The sequence below is a fragment of the Pelophylax lessonae genome (genome assembly GCF_965119305.1).
Source record: "Pelophylax lessonae genome assembly, chromosome: 3".
NCBI classification, from domain to species: Eukaryota; Metazoa; Chordata; class Amphibia; order Anura; family Ranidae; genus Pelophylax; species Pelophylax lessonae.
The window spans coordinates 85,548,584-85,563,257 of NC_138770.1; the positions used below are offsets into that span (position 1 = coordinate 85,548,584).

Genomic DNA, 14,674 nt, shown 5'->3' on the forward strand with positions numbered 1-14,674 from the left:
TTTGTCATATATTTTGGCCAAAATGTATTTAGCTACATGTCTTGACAAAAAATCTCAATAAACGTATTTTTATTGGTTTGCGCAAAAGTTATAGCATCTACAAACTATGGTGTAAATACTGGAATTTATGCAGCTTTTACTTTCTGACTGCCTATATAATTTCATGAAGTGCTAAAATGGCAGGGCAGTACAAACCCCTCCCCCCAAATTACCACTTTTTGGAAAGTAGACATCCTAAGGAATGTTCTGAGAGGCATGTTGAGCTCATTGAATATTTAATTTTTTTGTCACAGGTGTTTGAATTTTTTTTTTTTTTTATACAAAGTTGTCACTAAAAGATACATTTCTCAAACATGACATGGGTATATGTGGAATGACACCCCAAAATACATTCTGCTGCTTCTCCTGAGTACAGGGATACCACATGTGTGAGACTTTTTGCGAGCCTAACTGTTCACGGGACCCTGAAAACTAATCACCACCTTCAGGTTTTCTAATGGCGTAAATTGTACATTTTACTTCTGCACTACCTGTCACAGTTTCAGAGGCCCTAAAATTTCAAGATAGCACAACCCCCCCCCCCCCAAATGACTCCATTTTGCAAAGTAGACACTCCAAGCTATTTGCTGAGAGGCATGGTGAGTCCATGGAATATTTTATATTTTGCCACAAGTTCCGGGAAAATTATTATTTTTTTGTTTTTTTTACACAAAGTTGTCACTAAATGATATATTGCTCCCACATGGGTATATGTGAAATGACACCCCAAAATACATTCTGCTGCTTCTCCTGAGTATGGAGATACCCCATGTGTGAGACTTTTTGTCAGTCTAGCCTCGTACAGGACTCCGAAAACCAATCATCACCTTCAGGCTTTCCAATTTGTTGATTTCACTCCTCACTACCTATCACAGTTTCAGAGGCCATCAAATGCCAAGATAGCACAAACCCCCCCCCCCCAAATGACCCCTTTTCGGAAAGTAGACACCCTAAGCTATTTGCAGAGAGGCATGTTGTGTGTTTTGCAGATCTCACTTCTTTTTGTCACAAAGTTTTGAAAATTGAAAAAAGAGGAAAAAAAATGAATTTTCCTTCTTCTCTTCATTTTCTAAAATAGATGAGAGCTGCAAAATACTCACCATGCATCTTAGCAAATACCCTGGGGTGTCTACTTTTCGAAAAGTGGTAATTATGGGGGGGGGGGGGGGGGTTGTGCTATCTTGGCATTTCATGGCCTTCAAAACTGTGATAGGTAGTGAGGAGGGAAATCAACAATTTACAATTTAAAAAGGATTTTGGGAGGAGAGAGAGGGTCATTTCTGTGCCTGTGTTTACATTACACAGGCAGAAGTCAGTCTGTGATTGGTCAGGACCAATCAACAGGTCCAGGCCAAAAATCATTGGCCTGGACCTGATGACTGATCGGTTCTGAACCCAATCAGACCATCAGCGGGGCAGGGGCCCATGGGAGGATGCCCCAGGGCCCCAGGAACGAGCGCCGTACATGTACGGCGCTTTGCCTGTATGAGCCAGACTGCCGCAGTACATCTGCGGCGGCTTGTCATAAAGTGGTTAAGGTCTCTCCAATGTAAGCACTTTCTTATTATATATGCCTTTTTAGTTTCTGTCATGAAAACTTAAAGTGATACTAAAGTCTATTTTTTTTTTTGTTTAAAAATAATAAACATGTTATACTTACCTGCTTTGTGCTGTTGGTTTTGTACAGAGCAGCCCAGATCCTCCTCTTCGCGGGTCCCATTTCGGCGCTTCTGGCCCCTCTCTCCTGCTGAGTGCCCCCACAGTAAGCATCTTGCTATGGCGGCAACTGAGCCGAGTCACATCTCTGTGTATCCATTCAGACACAGAGCTGTGGTTCAGCTTTGCCCCCTCTCTGTCCTCATGGCTCACTGACTTTGATTAACAGCAGCAGGAGCCAACGGGAGCTGTGTCTCAGCCAATCAGGAAGGAGAGTCCCGGACAGTCAAGTCTCTCATGCCACATTGCTGGATCGAGATGGGCTCAGGTAAATATTAGGGGGGCTGAGGGGGGGCTACTGCACACAGAAGGTTTTTTTACCTAAAGCGGAGTTCCAGCCATTTCACTCACCTGTCCAACGGTCCAGCGATGCGGCCGCCCGAAGCCTTGATCCTCTCCCTCGGCGCCGGCATCACTGCTGTGGGCACCCGGCTGTGACAGTTTGCGGCTTCACAGCCGGGTACCCACTGCGCATGCGCGAGTCGCGCTGCACGTCTTGATTGGCCGGCAATCTTCTGGGACCTCTGACATGTCCCAGAAGATTGCAGGGAGGGAGGGGGAGAGGAGAACTTCCGCTCAGGGCGCCGCGGCGCTCCGAGCGGAAGTGGGAGCGGGTACCTGTCAAAACTAGGTACCTGCTCCCCCCCCAAAAAAATGACATGCCAAATGTGGCATGTCAGGGGGTTAGAATACCTAAAGCGGAAGTTCCACTTTTGGGTGGAACTCCGCTTTAATGCATAGAATGCACTAAGATGAAAAAACTTCTGCCTTTAGAATCACTTTAATACATTTTTTAGTTAAAAAGAAAATGAAGAAACAGACCCCCTAAATAACTCCTCTTCTACATGCTCGATTTACTGTAGGTGAGTTCACAATTATTTAATAGCCACTTTGTATGATGTATTATTAACTTTAGAGAATTTGTTTTAATTAACTAAAAAGGTAACGTTTTTTCTGCTGGTTCTTTATTATATATTTTCTTTAATGAGAAGATGGCATTATTATACCATGTACATTTGCCGAAGGACAATCCATAATTAAGAAATATCATAGTTCACATAAATAGAAATCTTTCTTTTATTTCTGTACAAGGAATGAATACTCTCATCAAAAGTCGTATCAATGAATTAATGAACTTACAGTATGTTCTTGCCTTTAAATCCAAATATAAATTACATTTATGTTTACACTTTTAATGCCATAAGACCTCTCTCCACTTCAAGGATGAAGAGTATGAGGGAGGTTGGGGGTGGACATCTGTATCTCAAATGCTCATTCTTTAATAGGTAACTTTGCTTTAAAATGTGCCTGTCTAGGGGCACATATAGATCCAAAAACAAAAAGGCAGACTCGGTCCATTGCTGGAAAAATTGCATATTTATTGATTTGACTTATTATTACAGGATATAGTGTAATAGAGATAAATGTGATATATTTACTGCATGTTAATTTACTTTATATATCATTTAAAAAATCAATCATTTTTGCAATTTTTGAAAAAAATTGCATTTAGTATTGTATTGTATTATGAAAAATGTAAATGACATTTAAAACAGAGCCATCCAACTATTTTATGTTTTTGTTTAGCTCCTACTGTAGTTTGTCACTGATCTGTGACCACAACCCAACATCTTCATTGCCCTACCAAATAACCTGTGTATGTCAAAATACATAAAGACTGTACATGGAAGGTTAAATGGATGTGTATGACGTTAGGAACCTTCCAAAAATAAAAATGGTTGGTAAAAGATGAACAAAATGAGCAGTCCCTGAAATAGAATGGAAAAAGTAGTCACTGTCAGAATACTAATAACACAACGTTTTATAAAATGAATGCATTTATATAGCTTTTTAGACTGTACATTTTGTAAATGCTTTATTTGTTTCCTAATCAGGACTAATAACAGACATTATTTATTTTCGAGTCTACTGAATTAGGCAATGAGCTGAATTAGCTTAGATGTGTTTGTTGATGGCTCACATGGTACAACATTCTGGTAATATAGCTTGTTTTTTTTCTCTGTCTCTATCTTTTTTTTTGTGTGTAAGTACCTCTCACTATTATCCCACTTTGAATGTCTATCCAAACAAAGTAAGGCGTAGGCATACTGTGCTAAAGGGAAAACAGTTCCACAAGTTTTAAATCTAAAAAGTGCATTGTTCTTAACATTTATAAATAATTATATACTAAAACCCTCCTTAGTAAAAAAAAAAAAAAAAAAAATATATATATATATATATATATATATATATATATATGTGTGTGATCAAACCAATATAGTTTTGTTATTGCCAATACCGATATTTTGGTCATTGGATATCGGTATCGGCTGATATTGGCCGATATTTTCGCACATTAAATTTTTTTTTTTTTTTGACAGGTACTTTTGTGGAGGGATCTGGGGGTCTAAAAGACTCCAAACCCCTCCTCGGCACTTAAAAGCATTCAAAACGCCAAGTTTGGCTGTTTTGAATGCTCACATTGTTTTGAATTTGCCGCCGAGTACCCGGAAGTGATGTCATGACATCACTTCTGGGTTTTTACATGGAGACCTGATCAGAGCTGAATGCGGCTTTGATCGTGTCTTCTCCTCAGCGGCGGAGGAGGTAGGATGCCCGGGTCTCCCGGTGGGACGGAAGACCCAGGTGAGCCGCGGAAGGCGGCGCGAGGGGGCGGGGAACGTCCTCCTTGTAATGACAGCCGAGCAACTTCTCAGCCGCATCGGTTGTCATTACAAGACAGCCTACCGTCAGCTATGGACGCCGGTACCAGGGTGATGCCTCTAGCTGCAGGCATCACTCCGGTACATGAAGGGAAGGGAAGGGGTATGGCGCTGCCTAAATGATCAGTCAATTAGAGATCACAGGGAAAGAAGATAGTCAGGGTAAACCACTAATAATGGTATAAAAAAGAGAGTGGAATATAAATCCAAATCCAATGTGAATAAGTAATTAAAATTGATAGAAAGTGACTGGTGTTAACCTTAGTAAAAGTTCTGATGTAAAGGAGATGGAGAAATCAAACAATATTATTAATATAAGTAAAAAATTATAAAAGAATATAAACAAAACAATATGAATTCAAGTAGATGTAAAGTGACTAGTGGTAGTGGGGTGTGACACACACTGAGTAATAATCGATATTAGTGACTCAAAGCAAGTAAAGCTGATAAATATTGTGATAATGCACCTACATAAAAAAAAAGGTGTAAATAGATATGTAGTGATCACAATCATCTATCCATAAAATAAATAAATGAATCAATAAAGTGACAATGTGCATAAAGTAAGTGGATGACAGTGTGCAAAATATATGGTGACTAAATATCAGCAACAGTCCATATATAACATGCAGCATGGTCAGTGGAGCCTCAATCGTGTGATGCCGGTGGTAACCCTGTGGTGGGTATAGTGGCGGGGTGCTCGTGAACCCTAGGGTAAGTAGCACACTCACCGAAAATACCCACCCCACACAGGGGTAAAGAGCGGGTATGTAAATGTAGGTGGGTCCCTCTGGTGGGTCCTGGATTCCTGTAGGGGTCTTGAAGTGTGGACCTGGTACTCCTAGATGGGTATCCTGGGGGACCCCTCTAGGTTCCTAGGGAAATGGATGGCGATAACCCCTGGGGTGTCCCAATCCCGGGTACTTAGGTCCTAGGAGGGATTCTAATCCACTGCATCCCTCAGAGCGTTGGGGTATGTGGTACATCCGTGGGGAATGAGAAGAGGGCAGCAATCGTGTGATACCGTAAAATAAGGATTTATTGACAGATAAAATGACAGGTACTCACAATACGATCGGTGCAAACAAGCGGTATAACAGCAGCTGGAATACGCTGCGTTCCTCCTGGAGCCGGAACCGGAAATGATGTGACGGCGCCGGTACATGCACTTTCCCTAAATATCGGCAATATCGGTAACCTCAGGGGCCGATTCCGATATATCGGGGAAAGTGCATATCAGCCCCCGATAGTTCAGCCGATCACATATATATATATATATATATACACATACAGTACACTGCCTGGCCAAAAAAAAAAGTCTCCACCTGGAATTAACTAAACAACTAAATAAGCTAAGCATGCAGTAACGATCCTATTGGATCGTTACTGCATGTGCCCAAAGAATGAGGTCGGCTGACTACCTGAATATACTGAATGACCATCAATGGATTTTTTTATTCCCTGATGGCACGGGCATATTCCAAGATGACAATGCCAGGATTAATCGGGCTCAAATTGTGAAAGAGTGGTTCAGGAAGCGCGAGACATCATTTTCACACATTGATTGGCCTCCACAGAGTCCAGAAAGTAACCCCATTGAGAATCTTTGGAATGTGCTGGAGATGGGTTTGGGCAATGGTCCAACTCTCCTATTATCCATACAAGATCTTGGTGAAAAATGAATGCAACACTGGACGGAAATAAATCTTGTGACATTGCAGAAGCTTATCGAAACAATGCCACAGCGTGCCGTAATCAAAGCCAACAAAATATCAGAGTGTGTGACCTTTTTTTTTGGTGGCGACTTTTTTTTTTTTTGGCCAGGCAGTATATATACAGTCCTCAAATTTTCCACTTGCCTGCTAGCATTTTGCGAGTGGAAAATTATTTAGGGTGAGTGTGGGGCTGCTCTGGGAGCCACTCAGGGGAAGAGAGAGGAGAGGAAGAGGAAAGCCGGCCAGCCGACTGACTGGATAATCACAGAGCGCAGATCATCCCACTGTAACAGCTTTAATTGTAATTGCCGGGTGCTCGCCGACACACACAGTCCCACCTCCTAGCCCGGCTTCTTTGATAGACAGAACACCTGGCCAACCAGGACGTGTGACATCTATCAAAGGCGCCGAGCCAGAGGCAAGACTGTGTGTCTCGGCGAGCGCTCCGGCAATTACAGTTGAAGCTGTTACAGTGGGTTGACCCACGCTCTGTCATTATCCGGCCAGCTTTCCTCTTCTTCTCTCTCTCTCTTCCCCTGCACTGGTCAGTGCATTGTCGAGCAAAGATAAACCTGCATTCATGGACACAGGTGAAGCTGCGTTAACAGGCTCAGGTAAAGCTGCATTGATGGGCACAGGTGAAGCTGCATTAACAGGCTCAGGAAAAGCTGCATTGTCGGGCACAGATAAAGCTGCAATGATGGGCACAGGTGAAGCTGCGTTAACAGGCTCAGGTAAAGCTGCATTGTCGGGCACAGATAAAGCTGCATTGATGGGCACAGGTGAAGCTGCATTGACGGGCACAGGTGAAGCTGCATTGACGGGCACAGGTGAAGCAGCATTGATGGGCACAGGTGAAGCAGCATTGATGGGCACGGGTGAAACTGCACTGAGGGGTATGGGTGAGGTTGCATTGATGTGCACGGGTGAGGTTGCATTGATATGCACGGGTGAGGTTGCATTCACATGCATGGGTGAGGCTGCATTGATGGGCATGGGCAAGGCTGCATTGATGGGCATGGGCAAGGCTGCATTGATGGGCATGGGCAAGGCTGCATTGATGGGCACAGGGGAGGCAGCATTGATGGGCACTGATCAGGCTGCACTGATGGGCACTGTTGAGGCTGCACTGATAAGTTTTATTGATGATGCTGCAATGATGGTCACTGATAGGCTGCATTGATGGGCACTGATGAGGCTGCTCTGATGGGCACTGAAAACATTGTTATTAATATTTATTTTTGTAACTTCTGCATTAATGCAAAAACATTTAACAGTGTCATTTTATGAGATAATTTATGAGGACGTGTTTAGGGGCGGGATTAGGGGCGGGGCAGGGTAGGAGTTGGGTGGGGCAACTGTGGCGAATAACCCTTAACCTCCATGGCGGTATGATTCTTTCAGATTTTAGGTGCTGAAAGCGGTACCATTATTTTGCATGTAATTCTTAATAATGAGCAGCCCAAACCAACTATTTACATATGATTTTTTTTTTACTGTGCGTTCTTCTTTATAACATCTCGGGCATGATAAAGTTTGAAACACAAAATTATAAATTATAATATTATAAAAAAATATAAATAAGTTAAAGTATGTATGTATGTATGTATACATATATGTATATATACTGTATATATACTATATATATATATATATATATATATATATATATATATATATATGTGTATATATATATATATATATATATATATATATATATAAAAAGTACAGTAAAACTGCAGGAAAGGGCACTGGGGGGCAATCTAATGTGAATTTATTTTATTTTGCATTGTATCAGTGTGTTTGGTTTGTTTTATATTTGAATTTGCTGCTGGTTCCACCCCCCTGCGAGCGTCACGTCGCAGGAGACGGAAGCCGAGGCACACAGAGGATCGGGAGGAAGATCCGCCGCCACACACCGCCGGGATATATCGCTGGATCCCGGTGACAAGGTAAGTAACCCCTCTACCAGGATCCAGCGATCTTCCTAGCGGTACCCCGAGAGTGGCTCGGGGTTACCACTTTTGGCACTGAAATTTAACCCTGAGCCACACTCGGGAATACCACTAGGAAGGTTAAGGCCTGGCTAGTAGCCCAGGACTTGAAATGTTGAGCCATATATATATATATATATATATATATATATATATATATATAGTATTTTTCCTAACAAATGCATTCAAGACCATGCTGCAAAAATGAATACACCCCAATGAAAGCTTTAGCAGCAAAGCTAAATTTTGGACAACAAAATCCTACTTAACAAGACAACTACAGCGATTCTAATGATTCATTAAACAGGCGTCCAGCAGACAGTTTAATTAATCACAAAGATCATTCTTAACAAAGAAAACCCCTTCCCTTTCATGCTGTTAGCCTGAATATATATATATATATATATATATATATATATATATATATATATATATATATATATATATATATATATATATGTATGCTCATATATACACACTCTGCTGATATGAGCTGCACTGATCAGCTTTAGTGGGACTGCATTTGAGTTTTGACCTAGAAGACTCTAGACATAAGTGTAAAAGTATTTATCCATAAGTATCCTCATATGCTACAATCAACAAATATCAGAAAACGTAGTAATAACATTTTACCAGCTATTCCAGAGGATGAAGCTGTAAAGAAGAAAAAAAATCAGTTACAGGTTTACTTACAAGTATCATTGGGAAAAAAATATATAAAAGCTTTAAACAGTTTGCATATAGGCTAAAGCATATAAAAAAGCTTGCACTACTATAAATCAATAACACCAAAGGAAGCATTTAAAGTGTGTATAAAGTCAAAAGTTCAACTTTTGCTCTAGTGACAACTCTGGAATTTTGAATGTCCCATCACTTTCTGTCTCTGTGACATTGGTCACCAGGAGAGAAATACCTAACAAAGGGTCCAACGCTTACCCACTCTTTGCAAAACTTAATGCAAAATTGCTTTTACAGTACATACACTTTAAATACATTGATTTTCTAGGTATATATACTCTGTACTTTGCTGTACTTTACCTGATATCTCCGGCAGAAGTGTAACTGGTCCCACACTTATGCTGTACATCTGATTGGAAGATTTTACAGAGTTGCTTTTAGCACCAGAGCATGACTGTAACACATAAAATATTTTCTTTATTAGTGTAAAGCAAAGATGAATTACCATATATCCAAAATGTATTAGTTGCATAACCAACAGATCACTATGTGCTTCATTATGTCAGTCTATGGACTTCAAACACTGCCCATAGACATTACTAAACACCATGCAATATGAAATCTTTCTATTTTAAACTGAATGGGTTGTTTCACAAGGTGGGGTTTTACTGAATTTCATTCAAAATGTTTTCATTTTAAGAATGTTTTCTCCATTGTTCTAATCTTTAGTGGGGTCAAATCATCATTTGTTTTGCACCACAATGGAGAAAACATTTGAAGAACTTTTTCTCAATTGAACAAATTTTTAACAGTGAATGTTGTTTTCCTTCAAGCGACTGTAAATCGTACTTTATTTTTTTTATTAAAATAACTAAAATGTCATACCTGTTCTGTGTAACGGTTGTGCGCAAAGCAGCCCTGATCCTCCTCTTTTGAGGTTCCCCACCGGTGCTCCTGACTCCTCCCATCCACAGAGTGCTCACCATAAGAAGCCGCGTCCTATGGTGGTTGCTCATGCGGGCTTGATCCGGGGCCGGGCTGTTTGCATCTATTCAGAAACACAGCCAGGCTTGGCCCTGTCCCACACTATCTGCTCACAGGTTTTGATTGACAGCACCAGGAGTCAATGGTTCCCACTGCTCTCAGCCAAGCCTGTGAGATAGGGGACAGGGGAGAAAAGCTGCTGCAGACGTGCATAGTGGTGGACTGAGTTCAGCTCACGTGACATATTATAAGAATGTCTAATCTGTAATTTGATGCCTGTTGGAGATTTTTTCATCTTTCCTTGGCTTCTTTATGCACATAAATACAAATTTTTACCTGGGGTGCCCAAACTTTCGATCCCCACTGTAGGTGTGTGTGTGTGTGTGTGTCAGTGGCCTGCTCATTTCCCATAACCCTGAATGTTGTGATCTGTGAGATGCACGTCCAAGAGAGTCTTTTAAAAGTATCCATACTCCCTGCAGCTACCACCATTTGTGGAAGAGAGTTCCACATTCTCACCGCCCTTACAGTGAAGAACACCTTACGCAGCAAAAGGTTAAACTGCCTCTCCTCTAATCTCATTGTGTTGTCACGTGTCTTCTAACACTCCTTGGGGCTAAATAGTTTTCTACCTATGCTAGGATCGCCATTGATGTATTTTAGATCGCTATCATGTCCCCTCTCAGGCGTCTCCTCTCCAAGGAGAATAAATGAAGCGCTTGTAATCGCTCCTCATAATAAAGGTCCTCCAATCCCCTAATTAGTTTAGTTGCCCTTCTTTGGACTCTCTTCAGTTCCAGCACATTCTTTCTCAAGATTGGCGACCAGAACTGGACAGAATGGTCAGGACAGGTGTGGCCGAACCAGGGTTTTATAAAGTGGCAAGGTTATAGCTTTATCTCTGCAGTATATCCCCTTTCGCTAGAAATTTGTCCAGCCATCAAACATACTGAGAATTATGGTATGAACGGTCATCCAAAAAATCTCCTAGTTTATGGATTGCTTTACTGTAATGCTGTATGAAGAAACTCCTTTATGAGATTTATTCTAGGGTTTAATTGGGCTTTACTAACTAAAAGAAGTAATGAGCAACGCATGGCTCTTATTAGGATTCACTGGAAGAATTGTTTGTACCCATTTTTCAATGTATCTTTGTACTCACTGGTATGCAACTGGCAGTTGTGAGATCACACAGATTTATATGGCAGTGCAGGTAAATTTTGCTGTAACCGGTGATGAACTTAAATAACTTCAAGGAAAAGCGACCTTCCTTGGAAACACCATTCATGGGAACGCTGATGGACGAGTCCTGCCTGTTAGGACAGCTGTTAAACAAAAGGCAGAAAATAAATCAATTACGATGCTATGATACTGCTATAATACATCATTTGTGTTATTTTAATTACAATAGGTGCTGAAAATATTATGGAATTTAAAGAGACTCAGTCATGTGATAAAATACTTTCGAGAGAGCATATTCCTGTAAGGAAGAGGCTGAACACTAACCTCTTCTTCCATTCAACATTGGTCCATTGTAGAGAGATTGTCCCCCAAAGTCACTACTGGGTCCTACCTTGTTTTGAGCTTGGAGGGAGGAACAAGGGAAAGAGGAGGTGGTTCCTGGAAGTGCTGGTTTCCCAGTGGAATTAAGGGGATCACTTGTCTGCAATAGAGCAGCACTGAGTGGTGCAGGCAGACAGAGAGGTAAGCATTCAGGCTCTTTTTCTACAGGTAGGTTCCTCCTGGAAGTGTTTTCTTATGATGACATAGGGGGTTGATTTACCAAAGGCAAATATACTGTGCACTCTGTAAGTTCAGTTGCTCCAGAGCTTCATAAATTAGGTAAATCATTACTTTGCAAAGAATACCCAATCACATGCAAGGAAAATGAAAAAAAAAAAACAGCATTTTTGCTTGCACGTGATTGGACGATGGAAGTCAGCAGAGCTTCTGCTCTGGAGCAGCTGCACTGCAAAGTGCACAGCCTTTTTGCCTTCAACGGTCTCTTCAACAATTGAAATAACCAATGCACAGTAGATACATACATATTAGTAATAATATTTCCCTAGTCATATCAAAGATAATTCCTCATTGTGATGGGTAACTGTGCCTTGCTCCTCTTTACACATACTGTAGCAAATTAAGCCATTAGGCTAGTATATATTGTATCTGATCCAGTTAGAATGACTTCATACTATGCCCAATCCAACGACTAGACAATGAAAGGAGAAGCAGTGCAGTGATGAGTCTCAGTCACTCTTCTCTCTTCTACTATTAGCATCCATCTTGTCAGCACATTAACTGATTGACTTCTTGTACTGCTTGATTTTTAATTTTGAATATTTTTAAAGCTGGGTTTAAGAAAAAGAGTGTCTACACTTACCTGGGGTTGGTTTACTAAAAGAGTAGAGGTTGTTCATCTATCAAGGTGAGTGGTAACTTTGTGAAGACAAAGGACAAACAAAGTTCTCAGTGCTACCCTTCTCTGGCAGAATGCAAATAACTAAAATGGATGTCCATAAAATGGTATAGAGCACTGTCCAGATAAATATCAAGGGCAAAAAAACTTGAATAAAGTCCTAAAAACTGCCTAGAGATAATGTAAAAAATGCTGACTGTGATCCAAAGTGGGAGCAAGACTGTCTGTTTCAAAAGGGCTGGGAATCCACACTAATTAAAAGAGGGAAGAGAGAGAGAGGCGCAAGGTGACCACTTGGGCCTTGTTCACACCTGAGCGAATTTCAGCTCGTAAAACGCTCATCTCTGAACTCTCAAAACGCCCAAAAAGCAAAATCCCATTCATTTCAATGGCCCCTGTTCACATCTAAGAGTTTTGTCTCCTGAAGCAAAACGCCTGAAGCTTAAAAAACGCCTGAAGCTCAAAAAATGACATGAGCTTCTTTTTTTGCAGATTACCAGCATTTTCGTTAGATGTCAATACTTGCCTTTAAACACCTGCAAAAAACGCCTGGCAAAAGCCTGGAAAAAGCCCTACAAAATGCTTGAAAAAAGGCGAAAAAAACTCCTAAAAATCCCCCAAAAACGCCTAAAAAAGCCCAAAAAAATACCTGAAAAAGCCCAAAAAACGCCTGAAAACGATACGCTCAGGTGTGAATGGAGCCTAAGTGTAGCACAGTTTTATTATGAACAGATAACTAACACATAAAAGTTCCACTCACAAAAGGTGTCAAATGTGGGAGTCTAGGACTGGAGAGAGCTGTGTGAGTGTGACGTCCTGCTCGTGGCCAGGCTATCAATCCACTCCACTTCAGGACCCTGCTCCCTGGGATTGGGCAGGGCTATATATATATATATATATATATATATATAAATATATATATATAAAATATATTAGTACTGCCATCTGCATACCTCCACATCTGTTTCAGAAAGTTCTACAACTTACTGGAAAGCAAAGGAGCTATCAGACTGACAGCAGCTGAGAACACTGACCAGACCTAATTAATCAATTGCAGCTGCACTGATTACAGTGAGCAGAACTACATTTACCTAACACACTAATTACAGTGAGGCAAGCTAAATTTACCTAGCAAAAACACAGCTCTATTGAACACTTTGAGCTAACACTAAATCTATCTATCTAATACAAGCACCTATCAGGAGGTTGCTACGTATGGGACCTGACGTTCCACACATCTGCCCACACATTGGTTTCCATGTGTGTGTAAGGGGGGCACAGTCAATGACAGTTAGTGGTTTCGTTGATCTTTTGTGTCAACCCTAAACTGAAAGCATGAAATCTGAATGTTCACTCGGAAAAGACTTCAATAAATACACCATGATGCAAGAACACGATTCCTCCACCAGAAATTGGACAGCAACTCACTTCCACTGTACTGTATGACCTCTGACTATAGAGGAAGGTCTCACTTAGTGCAAACTACTGTTTGATGTTCAAAGTTTAAATTGAGAGAATACTACAGTATACACAACCGAAGGGTTGATAACTTGTCCAGAAATAGAGCTCAATACTGATATGGACCCAACACATCTTCCACACTTTCCTAGTGGACAGTGAGGCCACTCATCACAGTAGTAATCAGCCAGTAGGTGTAGGAAGTGAGTTCCAGCCTTTTATTTTTATAGCCAGTTCAACATATATTCGAAGGCACTGATGTACTAAGAAATCATGTAAAAACAGAATAAGGTCGATGATAAATACTATTAACAAAGTATGACAATGTACCCTTCACCTTCCTGGTTCCTCCTTTCCCTCTCGAAAACATTCTAATGACAATTTTAAAGAAAACCTGTTTTCACTGGATACCTTATTTTAGTCCCAGTAACATCATGCTGGCTCTCTGAGACAGATCATCTTGGATAGGAAAGATATCAGAGTACTCTACCCAGATAGCTTTCTGAAAACCTCATAGCATCCTGTCTCAGTACAGGCAGTCTCTGAGTTACAAATATCCAACTTACAAATGACTCAAATGTACAAACGGAGGGAGACAACAGGAAGTGAGAGGAAATCTACCCCTAGGAAGGGAAATTCACTCCTGTAAGAGTCACCTTGAAAAAAAGGTGTCTCCACTGAAGCTTTATCACCAATCCTTGTTTCCACAACAACCCATAATTTAAAAAAACAGTTATCACAGGGACAGAAAGTGAGGTGAAATCTATTGAACAGGGGCACAGACACTTCCTCTCCTGCAATGCGTCCTGGGAGCTCTTACTCATCACTCCCAGGAGACAATGGGCAGTGACGTAGGCGGCCGGCCTCTCCTCTCATTGCGTTATTTTCAAACGCGATGATAGGCGTCCCTATGGAAACCCTTACTATGCCGATCGCATAGTACTGGGC

The 14,674-nt window shown here is 41.1% G+C and overlaps 1 protein-coding gene across 1 annotated transcript in view; it reads right to left on the minus strand.

Annotated features, from left to right (window-relative positions):
* Positions 1-3,447: 3,447 nt before the first annotated feature.
* Positions 3,448-14,674, minus strand: part of LOC309551300 (uromodulin-like) — a gene marked incomplete at both ends in the record, with an annotated part of 92,577 nt that continues 81,350 nt past the window's right edge. Inside the window, 4 exons of the mRNA XM_082251831.1 lie at positions 3,448-3,524; positions 8,821-8,841; positions 9,226-9,319; positions 11,012-11,174. Of these exons, the coding sequence (XP_082107957.1) occupies positions 3,448-3,524; positions 8,821-8,841; positions 9,226-9,319; positions 11,012-11,174 (355 nt within the window). The remainder of the gene's footprint in view (positions 3,525-8,820; positions 8,842-9,225; positions 9,320-11,011; positions 11,175-14,674) is intronic.